Below are 24,972 nucleotides of genomic sequence, written 5' to 3'. Positions count from 1 at the left end.
TTCCAAAAGTCCTGCGATTCGGGCAAATTTACCTCCCGAATTCTCAAGAAAAATCCCTAAGATACTTTTTTCCCTCCCAGAATTTCTCAAACTCATCCCTTGCAGAATAAATTTTAATTGAAAAGCCCTTTTTTTGTACCTGTGCGTGGGAAGCTATGAGGTAACGATTTTCACGCGCAATCGGAAAGGAAACGCTTCTTTCTCTTCGACTGGAAATTAACTCTAAAGATCGCTGCAATAGTATATTACACACCTAGGCCGGAAAAATGAAGAATGACCCAAGATCGCATGTGTATTGCCACCCGAGGTGAAGCCAAGGGTGGCAAACATGCAATCTGAGCATTCTTTGTTCTCAGCCGTGGTGCGTACGCGATTTTACATCCACGGTGGTCGGAAAGTGACTTTTCCCGTCCACGCAGCGGACGGGAAATGACACTTTCCGGATGCTAGCATCTAAAATCCTTTTCCTTTTTTTTTACACAAACGTGAGAGGGGGGGGGGGCTGCAACCCTAGGGTCTGTTGCGCACTAGGTAGCATAATTGTGTATACATTTCTCCGTAAAGGTCACACAGCCTACGCTTCTTTCTCTTGGTCAGTAAATTAACTCTAACAGAGCGCTGACAAAAAACCTTTTTCTTCTGTACACTCGCTCGGAGGCCTGTTGCGCGTAGGACTATTGCGCATTCAAATGTCGCTTTGACTCGTGAAAACATTTTTCTAAAAAAAAGGCCAGCAGTGTATTTATTCTTAAAGAGCGCTGAATAATGCATCTACTGTATGAGAAGGCTTTCTTTTGCGCACAGGAAATACATTGTGCACACTTTTCCTGAGCACGAGACAAGCCTGTTTTTTCCTTAGAATCTATTACTTTAGAAAATACGAAGGGCTGTTCTTTCCCTCTCTTCTCAGAAAACAGCCAATAGATTTTCTTCTGATCTATAGCAAGTGCCGTGTCGGAGGAGGGACAAAAGAAAAACCTACTACACTTTTTTGGAGGGAAGGGGAGATGAAGATGACGGATTCTAGAACACTCGTAGAGGGGTGATTTAGGAGGAGGATACTACACAATTTTAAAGGAAAGGGGAGACGAAGATTGGCTTATACACGCGACGGATTCTAGAACACTTTGAAAGAGGAGGGGGTGTTCTAGAACCTGTGTGTTCCAGTATGCCTATAGCCTATCTACTGGGGATGTAACACTCAATATTTAATTGTAAGAGTTATTCTTCAATAAAATTTATAGCACTGCGTGGCCTAAATCTGCGTTTTAGACAAGCTTATATGTGGCGTAAGCAGTTCTTTCTGGCACTGTAAGGTTAGCACCCGAGCGTAGCGAGGCGGATTTAAGCCAGGCACTGTTATAAAATATTGTACCATACGCATGTCTCCGGTGACATTTTCTGGCATGGCGTAAGCGCCTTTGCTCCGCCCGGGTGTTTAATTCGCCGATCCAGAAAATTTCACCTACATTACGATACGTGTGACTTAAATGGTTGGAAGCGAGGGCTCTTAGAACTGTGTAAAACTGGAACATTTAAGTCGCGAGTATCGTATAAGTTTTTAAAGGTTAAGTCTCAATGATCGAGAGTAATTCTTAATGTTTGAGAGGTAATAGTCGTGATTAAAGGCCTCAACTTAAGAGTTATAACCCTTGACTGCCGACTATTAACTCTAAATCTTTCAGAGTATACACCTAATTTCGCAAGTTACCCCATTTTGATATTAACCCTCAAATCCCAAGTGTTAAGTTGCAATCTTTCAGAGTACCCAACTTCAAACATTTTTTTAGAACGTTTGATCAATTAGTTTAAGAGATATTAATTTTTTTAGAAGAGTCGGTTTCACAGTAATTTTAAGCTTAAGTAGCAAAATCGTGCCTTGAAAATATAGCACTTACTTATTATAAAATAATCTTATTAATTATTCTATGCATCTTCGTGCACCCACATAGTAAATGTTTTTGTAACGATATGACTTTCCCCCGGATGTTGGATATTCAGTCGGATACAGGATTCGGATAGGGGAAAGGGATAATCATGAGTTCGTTTGTATATTTCAATAATAATAGTAATGTATATTTCGTAACAAAACAATAGTTGGTGGGTTTAGTAGAATTGTTTAAACTAACGCGGTTAACATACTATATTAGTGAGGCCACGCAATTACGGCGCAATTACGATTATACTGTGGCAGTATCACGTGGGCGAGACTCGGTATTGTTGGGGATGTTCCGGATTATTTCATGTGCTCACGACAATAATCCGGGATTCGGGCTTCGGTGCTGCTAACTAGTCGTCCCGTGAGCTCACGAGACGATTTGTCGGCGAGGGTCTATCCCTGGCTCTCCCTGCAGTATCGTGTGCTCACGGTACTGCCTGGATCGAAAGCTTGAGTAGAACTGCTTGTTGCGCCGCGCGGTCTACCTTATAAAGCCGCGCGGCGCGTGTCGCTTGTCGGCCGCCGCGGTCCGCGCTCATGCGGACTCGCCTTTTGGTTGGTGCGCGCGCGCGGTCATTACGCATCGTGCGAACTCCCCTTTCGCTTGTTGCGCGCGCGCTCGCCTCGCGTGTAGAGTCTATTGCGGCCGCCTTCACGTGTGTTTATGTGCGAGACTTGTGTCTCGTCAGATTTTAATGATCGAATAAAGGTATATTATCAAGTTTTGACATACAGGTATTGTGTAAATATTCATTACGTATAGATATTGACAATGTAGGAGTAACTCTTTACTTACATACGATATACACACATGTACAATTTACAACTGAATATGTAGCTCACCGTAATTGACTCGAAGAATTTTTTCTTAGTATTTAGTATTATTTATATTACTATGACTGCATTCATTGTAATCTTTGGTGCGATTTTATTTATAAATTGTTATAATTTTTTGTCAATAAAGATCTGATGAAGTTGGATATCACATCAACGAAACGTCGCCAGTTAGCACAGATTTTGTGGATTTATTTACAAGGGTTACTCTCCCATATTTGATACTTATTCTTATTCTGATTAACATGGAGGGTACAAAGTACAATCGTTGAAAACTAAAATAGGTTCCTCTCCAAGAATCAGAGCTAAATACTTTATTTAGAAATTTAATTGCAACAAACAGAAACAAAATTCTTTATCATTATTTTGACTGTTACAATACAAGCCGATGATCCGTAAAACTGCCTATACTGCATAAAAAATTGGTCAAGTTGAGACGGCGGCCCCACCGGGTAGATAAGAGAGCAGCAGCAGATAACTTATCAGCGTCAGCAAGTTACCAACTATGTGGCGCTAGTAGTCAACATGTAAATAGTTTAGCTAAGCATAGGTAGATGGTGTGCAAGCACATTGCATTGGAGAGAGGGAACGCTACGAGTATATAAGGAGCTTCGGAGCTAGTGGCGAGCATTAATGTTTTGGCTTTCGCACTGAGTACTTGACGAAGGGTAGTTTTTGTCTCTTGTTCCAGTCTCCTCCGTACCTAGTAGTCTACGAGCCCGAGGCTCTCGAAGAGTATGTATGTAGTCCACTCCCTCCTTCTGTAGATTCAAAGAACCAGATCTTATTGTAAAGTGAATTAAATGAATTAATCAAAGATTACATTAAACCGTTATAATTAAATATATTTGTCAACTCCTCTTAGGTACTCCACCAGGTACTCCACCAGATCAGAAGGGCGGGTCCTTGTTCTTGGTGGGGCTATCTGGGTATAGACTCATAGTGAGATGGTGGATCCTCATATATCAGTCTAAAGCTGCGTGGTTTACCTAAGCATGTGGAGCATGCGTAGTAGATCTTCCCTACTCATCTCCCGATACATACGAGCAGCTCTTCTGTAGTGGATCTCCTAGTCCAGAAGATAGGGAAGACTCGCGTCCACTCAACTGACAAATGCAGGGTGGTCTCAGGTCTCTCATAGTTCTTCGACTGTGTTTCTCCCCTCCTTACTAACCCCGGGTCACGAATCTCATGCGGTCTCTTACCAACCCTTCGTGAACCGTTTCAAAGTATAGCACAGCTTTACAATCAAACGATAATTGAAACGGTCCGATTAGTGTAGATCCGCGAACCGAGTAGAAAATTCTAGAGCCAAGTGTTAGTTAAGGAGGATGTAAGCACACCCGACGAACGAAATATATGACCAAAGATCATCCGGCTCTACAGATGATGATCAATGGTCCAAGCAATGATAGATGCTTCGGTGAGGAACCACACTCTCACGTCCACATCTATGTGTCGTCGGCTCAGTCAAGGCAAGGATCCGTAGTCCTGTCCAAGAAAGAGTACGACGAAGAGGTGGGAGGTGGATAAAATAAGGTTGAAAGATTCAAGTAAAATAAAAAAGAAATGCATATATTCATGTATAATGTACAGATAATCGCAAACCGATATTCTAATAGGAGAGAGGAAGTATCCTTCGGATAATCCAAGAGCGCTATGCTCGTAGTATACTAAGCATCCGGACGATTGGGCGGTAGATGAGGACCGCAGTTCATGATATCGACCAGGATCATAGATCTGAGAGCGAATGACTCCGTCAACGCAGCAGAGCTCCTTATATGCCTGGGACTACCCCTCTCTCCAATGCTTTATACACGCGCGCCATCTACCTACGCTTAGGTAGACTATTACATTGATGCTAGAGTTACATGCTCAATAACTTGATGATGCTGGCAAGTTATACGTTGCTGCTCTCTTACTTACCAGGTGGGTCCGCCGTCTCATAATATAGTCGATTAGGATGACTAAACTAACGACACTCTTCGTATTAATAATATACATTCATCATCCTACAATACAAAAGAACCTATTGACGACGCTGTGAAAAATAGAATTTTAGCTGAAAATCTGGACTTATGAGAAGATTTTTTTAGCTTTTACTATTAAATATAACTTTTCATATTTTAGAACTACTCTCTAGTGTTCCTCGTTCCTACTGAACATAACAATACCTGTTATTTAACAACATTAAATGTATAATACGCATAAAACATTCTTATAACAATAATTTTGAGTTTATCACACGGTGATTACAATATAAATATGAGCTTATCCTCGCAGTAACAAATTCTTATTGGTCGCGGGATGCCGCGTATTCAAAATCATGACAATAGCGTGTATCGACATCGAGACTATAAAGCTACGTGTAGCGTGAGTGCCTGCTTCACAGGTGTAGCGGCATTGTAACTGGTGTCCGTGTTGGAGCGTGCTAAATCCGTCCAAACACCAAGGGAGCGTGCCAAATCCATCCCTTGACTAGAAACACTGGGGAGCCCTAGGAAGCTGTCCCAGAATGTAACGAGAGATCGAGCCTAAGGTCCGTCAAGTGGAATCTCCGGCGTTAGCAAGAGCAGTTGACCAACTTAAATTTATACTGCCATGTAAAAGCGTGTAGATTAATACGATGCCATGTAAAAGCGTGTAGATTAGCAGCATCTGCCAAGAACGGGTGTTTAGAATCATCTCAAGTGCGCAGGACGATCATAATTGTAAGTCCTTAATAACATAATACCTAAAGCATAAATCTATCAAATAAGCAACGTAACCAATCTGTTAAATTTATATAAGAATTAGAACAAGTGAAAACTGCGTAAACTATAACATCTGTGTCCGCTACAACTGTGCTCAAGTGCTTGGTCAATAAATAACAACATAACAAATAATTAGACGCCTTCTAACTATTAATAAATATCCCTAATAAACCTAATAAACCCAAGAAGCTGGCCAATCTCCAACAAAGTAGGAGATACTAGGACATCAGCAGTAAAAGCGGACAGACTAGCGTCCGTACTTGAGTAGAGGGGACCCAACACCGTCCGCAGATCCAAGCGTCCACACGCATCGTTAAACATCCACATAAGCTCCAAGAGTGGACAGACTAAATCGGAGCTTAGAGAAAAACTTCAACTAGCAACCGCCAACTTACCTTACAAAAAAAAATCACAAAGACCAACAGACCCCTTAAAGCCGAGATCAACCACCTAAGCCTGCCCGGAACATCGAGGACCAGTCATCACGCGCATTCAGCCGCCAGCGCGGACCAGCCGTTGGCGTGCGCGAATTCGCAGCCGCATCCACATCAGTCGCAACTACCCATCGCAGTCGCAGCCACGGTGTAAGATAAAGAGGTGGACCGACTGTCCTTCCCCCACCATCTTCCGAACGGAAGAGCCCCGGGAGGGTGGCATTTCTGCCAGGGCAGTTGGGTGAACCCTGAGATTTCGGTAGCCTCGGTATACCCCCCCCCCCCACGAGAGGAAGGGGGAACGATCAGTAATGTTCCGAGCTGGAACTAGTCTAGTAATTGACGAACCATGCTCGTTGGTGAAGATCAAAACTAGTATACCCAGGCCCTTGTAAGCTAGTCGGGCTCTAACTAGCTGCTTGGGACTCTAGCCCTGGGATCGCTCCGGCGTAATGTATGGTTGGCCAATGCCAGAACGAGTGGGACGTTTAGAACGTGGTAGCTTGCTTAGTACACTCCGGTGGAAACGTTTGTGAACTCTCTACTGGGGAGGATAAAATCAGTACCACGGGGTCGGGGAGCCGCAGGATAGTTAATCCTGTCCCGACAGGGTAAAGGACTCGTGGTGGCGGTGGTTAGCCCGCATGCTGGGCAGAAAGTTTATCTTTCGATGTGTGAGTTGCAGTGCACAACTAGGGTATTGACCTGCAGAGTCATGAGGGATTGGATAGGATCCCGCCGCCCATCCGAGCGACCGGTTGACTTCCCACTTAATGTCACCAGGCATCGGTAGGTCATCGAATGTTAACGTGCATTCTTTGATCGCGTTGGCCGAGCGTATCTCGGCCCCGCGCCCCATGGGGGGCCGTGTGGGGAAGTTCAATGCATAGCCCACACGTTAAACAACTGGATTAATGTCCTTCCCCCACCACCAAACTGATGTGATGCTTATTGAAGCCCTTTGCTTCGGCTCCGCGTGGAGGCGCCATAGAAACAGTGAACTAGAAAATACACACCTACAGTCAGCGCTTGAACTCATGCGTTTGTGTAAGTGCGCTACTCACCGACGCGGTCCGCCTTGCTTGTGTGTGTGGATACACTACAGTTTCTGTCGCGAGTGTTGGCGCGCGGCAGAAATGCGTATGAATTTTTACTGATTTTATTTACATCTGCCTTTTTCCAACAATAAAAGATTTATGTTATGTAATTCTATCTAATAATATGTATATTTAATCCACGCATCTAACACTTTATTGAAATGACGTTACAAAAAACGTCAATATTCAATGGGTTACTTGATGGATATCATATAAGTGCAAATTATATTAATATTATAACAAAAGTAATTATTTGCAAGTACTGCATTGTGTTATCAATACCAATGATTCATAGTTTATTACTTACTAACCCTAACTCATGAATCCCCTATACCATGCTGAAAAGCGCAAACATTATCAACAATACATATAATATTTGTACTAAACAAAAATCCCAAGCTCAAGCTTAAACTTTAGCTTAAATTTAAACCCAATTACAATAAAAGCCCCCACAGGGGGGCAATGATCATATGCAACTTTCAACATCGTATTAATAACGATGTCGGTGGCTGTGGTGGCTAAGGCGTCGCGTTAACGTTTCTTATGCTGGGGTTCGAATCCAGATCATGGATTTTTTTTCTTACTTCAAGAAACGTATTTATTTAACCGAATTTAATTATTTTAAGATTGATTATTATTCTAATGTATAATGGAGTTAAGGGCACATCGTGCCAATTGATTGCATGTTCTAATTGTCATGAAGTAATCGATACTTTAAGAAAAAGAAAATGAAAAAATATCTAGATACACACACATACATATATATATATATATATATATATATATATATATATATATATATATATATACACACACACGCGCGCGCGCGCGCGCACGTGATACGGCACGTGTGTACAAACAGTAACTGCTCAGAAAAGCGCGGGCATTGACGTTCGTCAAAAGAAGATACACATCAGTGCCAATTCTGGTCTGCATTAGACTACATTCTATAATTCTTTGTACTGTGAATATTTGAAGCTGTTCAAAGTTGTCGTTTTCATAACGTTTTATAAATTTAATCACATTTATTAATAGGTATTTTTTTAATTTCCTCCACTGCTTAAGTGATATCTTGTATTTTAACAAAAATTTTAAAGTTTAATTAAAATGGGAAGACGCTGCAGTGTAAAAGGCTGTCAATCCGAAAAAACAAAAACAACACTTTTTAGTGCTCCGGATAGTGCCAATGAAAGAAATAAATGGTCTGATCGGTTAGGTTTCAAAATAACTGCAACGGCTTATGTTTGTAAAAAACACTTTCACCCTGCGGAAGTTATAACAGAAAAAAAACCGTTGACAGCGCTGGAAATGAAGTAAGTACATGTAAAAAAACTAACATTTTTGTATTAATCTATTTATATAAAAAATAATATATCAAAAGATACGGTATTTAGTTTAATAGATGTACGGTACGATTAATAGAATAGAATTCAAGTGCGCATACGAACTTACACACTTACACACGCACACAAACAGAAACATTGACAGAGCACGCCTTTTGAACAATTCGTTATGTTTCTTACGTTATTTAAAAACGAAAAACTATTCGTTCACACGATTATCAGAAATTTTTTTTTCTAAGTTTATAAAATTACGGAATCTAATACGAATTTTCACATTTTTACGTCATTTTGAAATACGCGACGTTTCTGTTTAAAAGTATGCCAAATAAACACAGTTCTTGTAGTAAATCTAATTTGAAACGAAAAATTTTATTTTGCGGAGCACTTCAAATAATATGTAGAATATCTGCAAATTTTACATTACATGCATAATTAATTGAGTACTATCATATTTCAGATTAACGTTAAGTTATTAAGACCCAGGCTGAAGTCAGGAGCATTACCGTACGAACATGACAAATGTTTGGATCCACCAAGAAAGGTGATTAAATTGTGCGAAAATCTCAATGAAGAAAAACATGAAGCATCTCCTTCAGCAACATCTACAAGTGCCAGCATTCATGAAGCTATAGATATACATTGCGATTCATGTACAGTAGTAGCTGATGCTTCTAATGTGGTCGAAAATAAAGAAGATTCACTTATTGAGAATATTCTCGAAGTAAGGAGCAAATTATCAATTTGTTTATTCGTAAGGGGGTCGGATAGTCGATTTAATGACGAAAAAAGTTGTAATAATGTTATTTTTTATATTATTGACAGGTTTTAATCGTGAAATTGTTGTATAAAATTTTCAACAATAAAATAATACATAATTGTATGAAGGAAGGCATGTATGGTGGATTCTAATTATTTAACAGTAATTATTTGTTATAAATGAAAATTTTTTCCTCTTTATTATAACACAAATTTTTAATTTTTAATTGACTTCATGACTCCCTTTAAATTAACACTAATTTTAATTATTAGTATGTATAGATGTATGTGCACACATTAAATTAAATAATATTTTTTTATGTTGCAGGATATGCCATCATCATCAAATTTTAACAAACATGAATCTGGTTTAAATGAGAATTTTGTTAAAGTAAGAAATGAAATACGTATTAAATTTTTTTTAATTCGATATGCAATATTAAATGTGTATCATAATTAAGCGATATTTGCAATGATGTGCGTACACACCGTTACATACAACTTTAAATATCCCGCCCATCGGCAATTACATTTCACATATAAGGAATACATGGGAAGTGTCATGGCCGACGGGCGGGATACTCAAAGTTACATTGAACGGTATGTGTAGGTACTTATGTGTACATACATGTTTATATACGCATAAACTTTAAGTACATTAACACTAGATAATCTGTAGTATTGTTTACTTTGTAGGATGCACCTTCAGAAAATGTAAATACACCTAATGAAGAAGTGCATAAAACAATAGAAGGATTGTATTTTTTGCTTGTACAAGAGAAAGACAGCATTCGATATCCATATTCTCAATGGGCGTGCAGTCACTCTATTGAGAAGAAAATAATAATATATTCGATGATCGATACGATACCCAGCCCGTCTGGAAGTGGCACTGTTATTCCTATTTTTAAGAAGTAGGTAAATGCCAAATGATACACAACAAATTCGTTTATCTCTTCTATTAATTTTTTTACTTACACTACAATAGTAACAGATTCAGACATTCTACTGTTATTTCTTTTTAATTGTAGGTTATTGTTCACAACGATTCCAGACTCCAGATAAGAATTTTTAAAAATATATGGATACAAATTTCTTCGAAAGGAAACCTGAAACTATTCAGGATTTCCAAAAATTTTTGAAAGAGATTGATGCTCTAAATTCTTGTCAAGGAGGGCCATCAATAAATTACTTCAAAAATGTTAATGCTGGAACTTGTAACGTGGTGTAAATTCGATCAACGAATAACTCGTAGAACGACTGGATCGCGTTCCCTCGATGAGGCGGAGGATTCCTCTCCGCCCGCGAAACACCTCCGTTGCATGCAGCTGTTTCAGCTGCTTCTGTGTGCTGGGTCTACGCGCCGCCTGGCGCGTGCTCGGCTGCTCAACTGCGTTAAATAGCGCTCGCGGAGGCGGCTGTATTCGCAGGAAGGAACAGAGATCGGAGATAAGCGAACGAGGTTTAGAGATGACGACCACTCACGTAAAATAAAAAGACTAAGGTTATATTTGTCAGTCGCGAAATAAACGTGAAGTTACAAAAATGAAACAATAATACACGAGTCGCCGACAACTTTGCGACTCGCTGCGACGCTAGAATATTCGCGCTTGCACGCGTGTATCGACGTGAAGGTCGCGCGCGCCGGATCACCCTCGCATGGATGATATCCACTCACACAGGTACTCTCTCTCTCTCTCTCTCTCTCTCTCTCTCTCTCTCTCTCTCTCTCTCTCTCTCTCTCTCTCATGCACTGCGCGCCACACAAACCTCTCTTTCGTCAAAGACGCTCGTAGTCCTGGACAGGCCGCAAGACTTCGTAACCACCCTGGACCGCTAGGCTAAGGCTGGGGTCACCTGGCTCCGCGTCGCACTCACACACACAAAATGCGTCTCGAATCGCTGGACAGAGTACAGAACAAACTATATCGGGAGACCTTTGAATTTGCTAGCGAAGTCGCGTGTTTACCTAGCGAAGGCCGAGAGCTATCTGAGGGATTAGCCCGTGCGCTCGCTCTCTCTACCTCTTTCGCGCCTATTGCCGAATTCGCACGTGTTTATTGTCGCGCACGCGACTCTACGCGGTTTCGTCGCGGCGCAGCGGTACTCATACCGCTACGAGTTGGCTGGGGTGCTCAACTGGTTACAAACTGCATATAAAGATGATGACAGATGAAGGCATAATAAATGCCCAATAATTCTGAGTACTGGAAGTATCTGCTCACATTGCACAACATTATATTAACTTTTATCACAGAATCAGCATCGACAAAAAATAAAAAAGCTGCGCACAAATAGATATGCTCCTGAAGCTGTCAAAAATACTATTAAAGAAATGTGCAATAAGAAACGTGTAAATAAACAGCGTCTTACACGAAAAGAGCGTAAACTGCGTGACCTCACAAAAGAATTAAATATGGTGCATGCACGAATTCAGAATGTCCAGCAAATAAATTTTGATGAGATGTTGAATACACTGCCGCCTAATCTAACAGAAAATCAGGTATAGAAATAATTTTTATATATTGTACTAAACATATAGTATTTTCATTAATTTTTCCATTGAATGTAATGCAATTGCTAACAGTAATTTTTAATTATTATTACAGGTGACCTTAATTAACGAATGTTTAGCTGCTGGTAAAGTTTCCAATGCAAAGAGTCGTCGGTACACGCATGAATGGATTTTACTATGTATGCTACTGTACATTAGAAGTTCTGCAGCGTATAATATGCTAAGAGATAATGGCATTTTACCTTTGCCAGCAAAATCTATAATTACAAATTATTTGCGCTCTTCGAATACAGGTTGCGGATTCGATGCTAAAATTTTTTTAATTTTTATAAAGAAGATGCAAATTCTGCCTGAAATTGCAAGAAATGGAATGTTGTCCTTTGGCGAAGTTTCAGTCATAACTAGCATCGAAGTTAACGCCAAAACGTTAACATTTGATGGATTAGTAAACCATCGAAATAATGAAATTAGAGAACAAACTATAAGTGAACAAGCAGACCATGCTTTAGGTAATGTAACATTTTGTTAACATAGATGATGTTAAAGTTTCACCGAACGGGTTGCGAAAGTCAATTAAAAATTCCAAGTCCACGGCACAAAATAGCAGCGGAAAAAATAGTTCATTCATTTGTAACAAATGATAACAATCAAATAACAAAAAAAAAAAAACAAGATAATTACCCTCATTTCTGTGATTATCTAACATGTAACGAAATTTATATTTAATGCAACAATATTTCGTAGAGAAAATTTTGAATAATAATTGCCATATGATCGTGTGAATTTTAAACTTAGTGAAATGTTGATTATTACTTAACTGAGAGCAACTATCTCGTGGTTTGCTTTTATTGAATGTTTATTATTCGTTATAAATGAATTAACATTTTAACGTCTGCCATATAGTGGCACGAAATTCGAATTTTCGATTGACTTTCAGACTCATTCAAAGTTCTGTAGTAAGTATTTATAAGGTTAAATAAACCGTTCTCTATAAATTTGTAACTTTTCTAATTTCAGTGTTTGTTTTCATCGTTATTTTTTTTCGTCAACCAGATGGTATGTTTGGATCTAAGGGGACCACAAAAACAAATGTTTTATCTGCTCTAGTTATACAAGCTATAATAAAAATAGAAAAAGCTGGAGGTAAAGTGCACGGTCTTGTGTGTGAATGCGCTACTACAAATAGAAGTATGTGGAAAAGCTTTGGAATATCTGGAAAAATTGATGATGCAAAAAATTTTTTCGAAAATCCATTTGACGTTACGAGAAAAGTTTTTGCTTTCTCCGATGCTTCTCATCTTATAAAATGTATAAGAAACAGATTAAGGCAAAAAAAGTGTTTGAGGTTAACGCTTTTAAAAATTAAAAAAATTTTATGTTAAATGATTCTTCCATTACAACTGCAATAATTTCGTCATTCCAAATACTTGCACAATTTAAGTCAATGGTGGTTCTGTCAAGTGGGCTTTTTATGAAGCTCTATATTATCGTGATATTCAAAGTAATCTTAGAGTATGTCCAAAATTAACAGAGAATCACATCAAACTAGTACATACTATGAAAATAAGAGTTTCTCTGGCAACTCAAGTAATATTTTATATTATTTTGGTCTGTCTTCTGCTATATTTTATTTATAAATGAAGTACTAATATATTAAACTATAGGAATAGATCTCTACAAGCTCTGCTCGTAGAGATTATTGTATTCCTATATTTTAAAAATATAAGGAGCATTAGAGTCCTTAAACATTATTATTAAATTATTATTTTATTTAACGCTATCTTAGATCTTTAGTAACTCTGTAAGTGCAGGATTCCAGTATTATTCACAATTGGAAAAACGTAAAAATCCAATTATAAAATCCTTTGAAGGATGTGAGTTGACGAGATTATTCACATTGAAAATAAATAATTTATTCGATGCTTTAAACAGATCTCACCCTAAAGAAGGTATCCGCAAAAACAGCAAAGATTTGAATGTAACTATTTTTTTTCATTTTTTAACGATAGTAATAAAAATAAATATTTCATTAATAAATAATTCATACATTCCAAACTCTTCGAGAAGCTATAACTTGGCTTGATATGTGGGAACGTGAAAAAGAAAGCGATGATGACTTTTTAACTGCATCAACTGCAGAAGGTCTCCGAGTGACATTGCATTCTTCTTTGCAATTAGCGATTTATTTATTAGAATATTGCGATTTTAAATACGTCTTAACTAATAAAATGAACCAAGATTGTCTAGAAGTTAGTATAAAGAAGCTATTTTAATAACTAATAATAAAAACATGTGTTTCATAAAGAAAGTCTGTATTGCATCGAGTAAAATTATAAAAATGCATTATTTAATTTTATTTAGCAATTCTTCGGTATTATACGTCTAGCCAAATGTCAAAATGATCATCCGACATTTCCAACATTTATGCAACATTATCATTTGCTTTCTGTGTACAAAATATTAAGACCGCCTAAATATGACAATTGCACCGTGAGGAAAACAGAAAAAGCACCAACAATAACATTGGATGATTTTCAAGCAATATTTAACGACAGCACGAAAAGTTATAGGCAAAAATATTTACAAATATGATCAGTAACTTATGTTAAAAGGCTAAAAATGTTACGAATAAAAAAATAACGTTATCCACATATAGAACTGATATAAATATATCATCGTTTACAGTTTATTTTAAATATAATATTTGGAATTGTTACAGAAAGCAGCACATTGAAACATAAAAAGTAGGATTGACGGGTTAATAGCAGACAGTGAATGGGAATGTGATCAAATAATTGAAAATGATTATAAAATGGATGCCGTTAAAGACTGCACGTCAAAGACGCGTGCATCATCACACGAAAATCTAATTGAGGGTTATGCCGAAACGGAACTAGTCAATGTAAAATCAAGAGGCGGATTAGTTCATCCAAACATCAATCTATTTAGATTATTTCAAATGATTAAATCATTTTTTCAAAATCATTTACAATCTCTCAATATTTATGATTCAGTTGTAGAAAATGTTTTAAATAGTAATTTTCAATTTACGTGTCCATGTACTGAACACAAATACGACGTGATTTCTTACTGTATAGTTTATTATATAACAATGAGAATGCGTCAATATACTAGATTAAAAAAAAGAGAAGTTAAAAAAGTAAGCCAAGAGAAGAAAAAAATTGATAAATTGTTTAATAATTAATTAAATTTTAATGAATAAAAAGGCTTATTCGAAACTTGATACAACTACAGTTATTTGTAGTTATTTGCTAATTCATATTTCGTTTCCTGCACAATGTTTCAATAAATTAGTTATAATTGAGTGACTTGAAGATTTACTGTAGCTACATACTTTTTAATTAAACATAAATGCGTAAATTACAATGATAATCAATCGTAAAATAATGAAATTTGGTGTAATAAATATGTTTCTTGAAATGAGAAAAAAAAATTCCGAGAGCTGGATTCGAACCCCAGCATAAGAAACGTTAACGCGACGCCTTAGCCACCACAGCCACCGATATCGTTATTAATACGATGTTGAAAGTTGCATATGATCACTGCCCCCCCTCTGGGGCTTTTATTGTAATTGGCTTAAGTTTGAGCTAAAGTTTAAGCTTGAGCTTGGAATTTTTGTTTAGTACAAATATTATATGTATTGTCGATAAGCATAGAGAATTCATGAGTTAGGGTTAGTAAATAATAAACTATGAATCATTGGTATTAATAATATAATGCAGTACTTGAAAATAATTACTTTTTTTATAATAGTATTTTTTTATAAGTAGAGACGGAATTCAAGTTAATATCCACGAAGCAAAAAACCAAGAGGCCAGCGATGGCGAGGAGTCGGGTAAAATCGCGCACGTGTCGCATGCAACCGGCAAGAGCGATCGTTTTAATAAAAATAATGCCGAGATGATGAACGCCAACGGAAATTCCCAACCGTGTGAGCGTAAAACAACACCATCTGTTGCTGCACCCGAAACGAGTCAGACCGAGCAAACACCGCGAGAAAAGCCCAGAGGATCGAGAATCACCTCGGATGTAATTCTACCCCGGTCGAGTTATGCTAAGCTAGCACAATTAACTTCGCTGTCTCCGAACCGCAAAGCCAAAGCCATTGATTCAACCGATAAAAACGCGGCTGGCGATGCAAGCGCTTGCGAAGGGCCTTTCAAAGATTATGATGGTATACCAAGAAATTATGAACGCGCGCACCAGCCTTTCGACGAAAATTCGTCAGCAAGTTCGGGGAATGTACTGGTAGAAAGCTATATCCGGAAAAAAAGATGCACCAAGCCACACGCACTACTAGTACGATCCGACGACATTCCCAACTCTCCCCCGGGCAATTGCTTATTTTTTTCATTAATGAAATTATTGGATTTGAATATGTCGGCCACACAACCGAGAAAACGCTTGCTTTCGTCTCCGGAATTAAACTTGTGTGGCCAACCCGTCGAAACAAGAAAAATCTTAGAATCAAAAACAAAATACGGTTCGGAAGATATTTTTGCTCAAGAATTCAAAATTAACATCCGCATCCACGTGCAACTAAAAAACGAAACAACGGGATTTTTCCACATACTCTCGGATAAAGCCGAAAATTTTATTCACATTAATCTTAATCTAGCCGGTTAACATTTCACTCCTTACCTTCGTCTAAACGAACCAGTAACTGTCGGAAATGCGATCCGAGGTCTCCAACATTCAATAGAGCGAGACTCGCATGCAAGAGAGCCCAATCGCACGTTCAGTGCAGTCAGTCCGAATTAAAAGCAAAATTTAAAAACCAAGCAGATTCTCAACCAGACTGCAACGATTTACAGCCAATAATAGCGTCCAAAAAAACGCAAATAATCGGCGACGTATCAGTCCCGGATAAGCCCAAAAACCACAATAATAATTTAGTCATCGAGGCAGATTATGCGGATCCAGAAGGAGCAGTAAGCAACTGTCGCGTAGATAAGGACACGGCGATAACACCTTCGAGATCGCACGACGTCAGCGCGATTAGCAGCGACGACGAGGTCAATGCCGCGAGAACAGCTGCAGCCGTAACCGAAGATCTTAGCTCAGATAAACTTAAGGGGACCTAACCACCTTAAACCGACTTTTGAAAATCAAATAAAAAATTGATAACAAATCGGTTGTCTACTGTTTTTGGGGTCGCTGATCACGTTTTCACTATCAGATTTGCATAAAATTATTTTGTTTATAAAATTTAGGGAAATTATTTATTGCAAAATTAATGTTTTTCCGGTAAATATGAAATTTACGATCAAAGTTAGTAAAAGAATAATTCATACACAATTATACACATACACACATAATTAGCATGTCATACATAGCGCGTTATTGTAGACTCTGCCTTAGTACTGCATGTACAAATTCTTTTTCATTTCACGCGTGTATATATATATATATATATGTGTGTGTGTGTGTGTGTGTGTGTGTGTGTGTGTGTGTGTGAGAGTGTGTATACATACATAGATAGCGCATTATTGTAGAATCAGCTTAGTAGATACGGATTTTTTTTTCATGCATACGTAGCCTAATGTTTACATACTTATGTTATGCTACAGGTTTCTTCTGCTTTTAATAAAAAATATAAAATGTATTCAAGAAACCGTCAGACAAAAATTGCTAAAAAATATCTCTTGGCAGAGAAAAAAAAATCCAAAAACCTGTAATGCGAATTATAAAAAAAAAAGTTCTTCCGCTTATAAATTATCTTCTGTTTACTATCCAGAAGTCAGTTTTGAAGGTTATAGGATTTTTGATATGAGACTTCTTTTTACAATTCTTGAAAATAATTTAGTGTGTAAATGTGGTGGATATATCAAAATGTATGAAGAAAGTTAATTAGGTGGAGTGTATAGTAGATAGATTAGTGGATTAGGTGGAAAGTATAGTATTTCTTGTGATAAGTGTAAACATGATACTTTTTTTTTTAATTGCAAGAAAATTGGTAAAAAATCAAAAATTTATGAACTAAACAGACGTAGTGTTCTTGCCATGAGAATAGTTGGGGGTGGCCTTGAAAGCTTCAGAAGTTTTTGTGGATTGATGGATTTTCCTGCTCCAGTGCAAAACTCAAGTTTTACTAAAATCAGAAAACAGCTATTAAACGTTACCTGTGATGTTGCTCATAAATTCATGACTGATGCCGTTGAAGAGGAAATCAAACTTACTCAGAATTCAAGCAAAGAAACTGTTGAAGTTAATGATTCCAATCAAGAAGCTATTCGTCGATTGAGTATCGAAAATTTAGAACAGGAAGATATGTCAGAGAATGAATCGGAGTTGACAAATACTCCAGACGAAGTTGTCGCTTGTACGCGAAACATAGGTGTTCAAGGTGATGGTACATGGCAGCGTCCAGGTCATAGATCTTACAGTGGTGTTTTTACAATTATTGGACAAGAAAGTGGAAAAATTATTGATATTGAAGTGCTTTCCTCATACTGTTTACAGTGCAATTTATATGAAAAAATTCATGGATCTGAAGGGACTCCAGAATGGCAAGAATGATTTAGTGCGCACTTACCATCGTGCACAAAAAATCATATTGGCTCATCCGGATCAATGGAATCTTCAGCCATTGTGGATATTTTCTGTCGCTCAATAGAAAAGTATGATGTAAAATACGTATCTTACTTGGGCGATGGAGATCTTCACTATTCTCAAAAATTTTGGAAGCAAAGCCGTATGGTAATCATGTAGTAGTTACGAAGAAAGAGTGTTGTGGCCACGTGCAGAAACGTTTTGGCAAGCAACTCAGAACATTAAAAGAAAAAATTAAATCTAAGATTCTTTCCGATAAAAAGAAAATTGGTGGAAAAGGACGCTTGACAGATAAACTAATAGACGAACTACAAACATATTATGGAAATGCTATCAGAGGAAATTCTGATTCTTTAGAAGACATGACCAGAGCAATTTGGGCGATTTTTTTTCATAAAGGTTCGACTGATGAAAATCCCCAGCATATGTACTGTCCTACTGGATCCGGATCTTGGTGCAAATATCAAAAGACATTAGCAGAAGGTAAAGAACAAGGTTATGTCCATCCTCCAGCAATATCAAAAGCAATTTTAGTTGAAATTGAAGATGTGTTTAAGAAACTGTCCGAGCCGGAGCTTCTTAGAAAATGTTTAAGTGGACAGACGCAGAATGCTAACGAGTCCTTCAATATTGTTGGACTTGAAACATTAGAAATGTCAGCATATATAGCGTGCATTATGTTTTCGACTGGCTGGAAAGGATTATTATTTCTCATGTCTAACCTTGATATTGAACCTTGCAAAAATGCATTATGGCTGCAGTGATAAAGGACCAATTACGTATCAAGGAAGCTGAAAAACAAACAGAAATTAATTAAAAAGAAGCACGAAGATTGAGAAGGCAATTGAATATTCCCACTGCTGATAATGAATATGTCAGTGGCGGATACTGAAATTTCATTTTAATTGTAAGTGGCGTATATAAAAAGCACAAATACAACATTTAAAATTTTTTAATTGTAATTTTTCATTCTAAGATTAGATATTGTGTTTACAGATTTGGCTTGACTTTCATTCCATCAAACTTTTTACGGCTAGCTGTTTTTTTTTAAATCCCACACTCGGACCATGAAAACACTCACAACAAACAAAATAACTATTGATTTGTTTTAATATGATGCTCCAGTGCTTTTGAATCCTGCGGTCAGTAAAAAAATAGCATGCTTATTAGCATAGCTATTTTTGAGCATATAAGGCCATAAAAAAAATATTTAAAACTGTTTTTTTTTCGTTTTTACTATATATAACATATATTATAATGTATTTTAATCATCTATCAGTTTATTTATTTATTTATTATTTTAAATATGACAGCATAACAAACATTATTTTAAGGTGGTTAGGTCCCCTTAAGCGCTACGTAACCGTGCAAGCTAGACCGCTGCGAGAAAAACCACCTTGGGCGATACCATCATGGCCAAGAACCATCGTTTTTCGTACACCTACGTTCGTATAACGAACACCCTTTTAGATTCAGGGAAAATCTCGTCTATTTAGCTTCCGCGGACAATTTTTTCTCAACAGAAATCCAGGAGTCTCTAATTGAGCGCGGATACCTAAACGAAAAGGAATTAAGCGAGAGAGAATTCGAGCAAGGTGAAATCAATGTCACCGAGTGCAAGGGCGTTGGGATGATAGGCGTATATATAAAATCTCACTTCAATGAGAAGCCGCTAATAGCAAACATTAAAAAATGCTTACGTACACTGCGTAGAGTCGACAATATCTTCGTGAATAAACCAATAGTCGCCATTCTTTATAAAAATAAATTTGCCCGTACCTTTGGTTTTAGAACGCTACAAACTATTAAAGGAATACTACAACGCGACACTAGGCGGGCACCGAGGCATAAGCAAAACCTACAGTAAAATCGCCAACGACTTTTACTGGAAAAATATGCGCACGGATGTCAAACAATTCGTAGCGCGCTGCTCCACTTGTATCAGTAACAAACTTGTAAGAATAAAAACGTTATTATCGATACTAATTAGTAGGACACCTTCGACACCTTTCTCGCAGATAGCACTAGATTTATACGGTCCGCTGGAAACCACGAAAAACTGTAACAAATATATTATATCGGTAAGACATGCTTACAAAAAATATACGTTTCTTATACCAACAAAATACTCGAATGCAATTGAGGTAGCACGCTCTTTGACCGAAAAAGTAATTCGCATATTTATCACCCCAACAGCAATAGTAACTGATCAGGGCACCCATGTTAAAAATATAACACTAGAAGAATTCGAGAAAATTTTTCAAATAAAGAAATTCTGCACCACCGTATACCATCCGCAAGCAAACGGGTCCATTGAACGTACGCACCACACTCTTACCGAATATCTAAGGAAATATGTTAAAAATAATGCGGGCTAGGATAACTGACGTATGCTAACATGCATACAACTGTACGGTACGTGAAAGCACGCAATACTGCCCGCACGAACTTTTATTTGGAACAAAGCCACGCATGCCGTCAAGCTTTTCGCGTGTCAGAGACGATATAATATGTAACCAATACATCAGCGATCTTACTGCAAATTGGACAGCCTTACAGACTGCCGTGGCAATGAATTTAGTTCAGTCCAAGTACAGATGTAAATACTATTACGATAGGAAATTGAACACGAAACATTTTCGGGAGGGCTAACAAGTATTTTTATTAAAGGAACCAAAAAAAGGAAAATTTGATCGAGAATATTTAGGCCTGTTCGAAATCATACAAATCAACCGAAAAACAATAGATAGCATAGTGAACGATACCGTACATATAGATAAAATAAAAAGAACTGATGTAGTAGCGAATCAAATAAATGAATCCGAAGGTGATTCGTCAGAAGAAAGCCCGACGGATTAGACGTTTGTTTTTCACTGTTTTTTTTTTACGCGGTACCGGCCGTGCCGCGCAACAAAAAATCGTCTAATCCGTCTCAATCTTGCATTGCCTAGCTCTTAATAGTCTACCGAATCTCGGGAACTCGTCTTGGACTGATATCCTTGAGGATACTTCCAAATTCGCACAGAAACCGCAATGGCCAAACTCTAGTCCATCGCTTATTAAAAAAAAAAAAAAAAAAAATACATGATCATGTCGGGAGGAACTCTGGGAAGCAATAACCCGAATGCAACCAGCAGCCCTCACTGCTTCATCTATTGACTGCAAGACAATCCTGGGTTGATATCCAATTTGAAAATAATCAAAAAATAGATTTAAACCCATATTTCGAGACAAGCAAAAAACTACCCGAACACGCGGCTAAGATAATATACTCTTGCGGTCCGCCCTGCGAAATAGGCGACTTGCAAAACGAAGTCACTTGTCAAGCGGATCGAGTGCTCGATTTAATCTTGGTACACAACGTAGCCGCGTGCTCCTCTCATTCATCGGATCACTTCATAGATTCATGTATGGCACACTAACAGAAGCCGATTTAGTAGAGGTTCAAACCTCTATACGCGCCCTTAACAAAGATACAAAACTAGTTGCAGCGCTGCTAACTAATCAGACGGAGAGAATCGAACATTCCTTATCAGATCTAGGAACGCAAATCGTAAAACTCGAAGCATCCACAGCCATACTAATCAATAGATCAATAGACACTCAAAACGAGATTAGGAACCATGACGCCATCCAGGCAGTCAGAAATAACGTAATTCAATTCAAACTAGACACTGAAACTTTAACTGACGCGATTTTACTCGCAGTTTAAGGCCTGATTCACCTAAAAATCATGCCTCCGACTACGATTGCTCGCGCGGCCAAGATGGTCCAAAACACCGTTAAAAAAGCAAAATTTCCTCTCCCCAGCGAGAAGTTCTCCGCAATACCGATCATGAAAATTTACAAATTAATCGTGATGTTTGACGACGGATTTCTAATTTATACCACTTTTGGACTTATAACAATTTCATTTGTTTAAAGCTTCTCCGCTCCCGGTCATCCGAAACCCATTTAAATTACCATTCATTGCGGCCTACGTATGGCCGGAATACCATTATTTCGCCGTAAGCGAATCAAGCAGAACTTATATGCCGTTGCAATCAGAAAAAATAGCGAAACTTCGAAAACTTAACGATTTATTGATTATTTATGACTAAAGCCAAACCAATCAGAGAAATAAAAGACAGCGCGGCATGCAAAATAAAATTAGCAGCAGGTCTTAAAATTAATAAAATCGAACATTTTTATTCAATGTCAAGGCGCCGAGCAGTTAACGACATCACTGGCCGGCGTCGGCATTCTAGAATTACTTTCTAGCTGCGCAGCTCATACAGCAAACGCGCGGCTAGTGGCATCCCAATCTTATTTATGATTTGAAAATACCACCGTTTTTGAAACCATTAAATTTAATATAACAAAAATATTGCAAAAATTAGAAAATGAAGGCGAAAGTACCGTAGCTACAGAAGCAGCGATAGAGACCGAAGCGGCCAACCGCGCAGGAAATTAGCACAGGATAAAACTAGAAACGCTAGAAGCAGGCACAGCGCTCCGCGAAATAGTCAGCAAAGCCCGGGAAATCTCAAAGCATAAAGCAACCGACTTCGAACTAAGAAATCTAAGCAGTTGGACGTCATGGTTCAACTACTCATTCTCAACCATCGTAACGATCGCAGTTTTCGCGGCGATAGGTTGGTGCATCGTTCGGAATCGAACGCAATCGATCGGATAATTAAGCAGCAGGAAAAGCAATTAGAAATATAAATATTAAGAGAAACAAACCGCCCACGCCGCCAACGCACGAAAACACTGCTGAAACTACCGCGCGCGAATAACTCGCGAAAAATCAAAAACCTCTACCAAACATTATGTATCTATTTAAAATGAAAACGAAAAGCCAAGCTCATAACAGAATAGACTAGAAATAATTCATAAACTAGCCATACTAGTTTTAGAATTGTAATTATAAGCTAACTTTACATTTATTCATAACTATCCTCCTATTATATATTTTTATAAATATACTATAATGTATTAATAACATTAACTATAATATAATGTTAAACCTTGTAATATTTCAAATACTTTTGTATTTTAAGGAGCTCCTACATCAATGTAACGCAGCAGCGACTGCGATATTTCCTCACACAAAGCTAACAAAAAGAAATCAAAAGGACGGAGATGATCCAATGCGCAACCAACACTTTTAGGGACACTTACACATACCCTTACATTCATACTCACTCTCGTAGAGACTTGCAGACAAACACACTTACTCACAATAAATTAAAAACGATTAAAAGCAACAGCAGTTGCTGAATGCTTAACAAAAACAACACACAAATAACACAAACGCGTTCAAGCGCACTTGTGCGCGCGAATCACCATCCTCACTTTACAGCATATGCAATCAAAAACTCAATGCTTTGGGAAAATTGACAAATTCAAGAATGTGTTTTTTTTCGGGCAATGTGGACGTTCGCCTACGCATCCTGGACGTGTCACGGACGTAAGCCCGTGGCACAGCACCGTACACCCGCAGAGTGTTGCGCGTCCCAAAGTTTCCGATGCAGCACCTTTGTGCGGAGCAGTTCGCATACGCGAACTGCTACCGGCCAGCGAGCCGGCAGATCACCGACGACACTCGCCTGATTAGGAGCTTCTATCTCTGCCAGTAAACTAGAACTACCATCAAGTTGCTCTTCTTGTCCATCACCCGAGTATCACCCTCCTTTTGTAACATAGGGCATTTTATCTGTTTTTAAACGCGTTACAGCTGAATTCGCTTGCCTTAATATCTTTACAAAGCGCGTTATTGTCCATCTCGTCGTCCTCTCTCTTATTTTCTCGATCTTTTTTGTTCCTTGGCCTTTTTCCACATTGGCCATAGAAACAAAAAACTTTATAAAATTTTTATTATTAACAATTACATTTGGTAATAGTTTATTAATTTTTACTCTATATTTCAAAATTTGCAAAACCTTTCGTGCTCAGATTTAATATGTTTATCTATCATTTTTAAAGTTACGTATGCTTAAAATTGTCAAATAGTAAAATCTTATCTTTATAGTTATTTATTGATCTCTTATAGGTATTTAAAACTTAAATCTTAAAGAAATGGCAAATTTAAGATAAAAAAGTTTTCAAACTATTGTGCAAGTTCAAGAGAAAGAATTATATCGCCGAGTTTATCAGTAGTAATAACGGAAAATACAAGTGACATATGAAATTATAATCGTATAATTATCGATGGGTAGATTCACAGTAGTGATGTCGAATATATTCAAAATCGAAAAAGCTACATCGCTCGCTATTTCATTAGTCCTGAAAAAAACTAACCCGTAAGCGCGAAAGTTATATCCGTTATACTCAAAGTTAGAACCACTGGTAGTGTTAATTGAACTTTTGCTTATGCATTATTAAACAAATAATTCTTTACAATGATAGATTCGTTAAAATCAACATTTAGTGATCGCGGAGAAGTTGTTCAAACGAATGCAAAATTTAAGTGGAATATTCCTGATTATTGTAGAACTTCTAGAGAACGACTTCTATCGCCCATATTTTCAAATGTCGTATGAAATTATACCCATATAATTACTGAAAGGAAGATTCAGAGTAGTGATCTTGAATATATTCTCCTAAGATGCTCTTTAAGTAGCTTTAAGGTTCAGTTTTAAACGTGGGTAACTGTTTTGTCTGTTTCGCCACCTATCTGTGAAATCACGAACTACACACGAATAAGCGAAATAAAAAGAGATGGCACGCAGGCGTGCAAGAGAGAG

The 24,972-nt window shown here is 37.8% G+C and overlaps 3 protein-coding genes across 7 annotated transcripts in view; all 3 read left to right on the top strand.

Moving 5' to 3' along the window:
• LOC107981889 overlaps nt 1-24,972 on the top strand; it is a 1,212,633-nt gene that overhangs the window by 229,297 nt on the left and 958,364 nt on the right. The gene's annotated exons all lie outside the window — the stretch shown is intronic.
• Nucleotides 1-24,972, top strand: part of LOC100678982 (sterile alpha and TIR motif-containing protein 1) — a 275,936-nt gene that overhangs the window by 187,511 nt on the left and 63,453 nt on the right. The window lies entirely within an intron of this gene.
• On the top strand, nt 13,464-14,365 carry LOC116416308. The gene is made up of 2 exons (XM_031924060.1): nt 13,464-13,920; nt 14,033-14,365. The coding sequence occupies exons 1-2, from the start codon at nt 13,756-13,758 to the stop codon at nt 14,261-14,263; spliced, it is 396 nt and encodes a 131-aa protein (XP_031779920.1). The 5' UTR covers nt 13,464-13,755; the 3' UTR covers nt 14,264-14,365.

This window comes from Nasonia vitripennis (genome assembly GCF_009193385.2).
Source record: "Nasonia vitripennis strain AsymCx chromosome 2 unlocalized genomic scaffold, Nvit_psr_1.1 chr2_random0004, whole genome shotgun sequence".
NCBI lineage: Eukaryota > Metazoa > Arthropoda > Insecta > Hymenoptera > Pteromalidae > Nasonia > Nasonia vitripennis.
This window is presented reverse-complemented; position numbering and strand designations above follow the sequence as displayed.

What these genes read in the sequence shown, in the direction of transcription:
- LOC116416308 (XM_031924060.1), top strand. Translation starts at nt 13,756, where the DNA reads ATGTGGGAACGTGAAAAAGAAAGCGATGATGACTTTTTAACTGCATCA. An exon ending in TGAACCAAGATTGTCTAGAA is followed by an intron (nt 13,921 to 14,032) that starts GTTAGTATAAAG and finishes AATTTTATTTAG; the next exon opens with CAATTCTTCGGTATTATACG.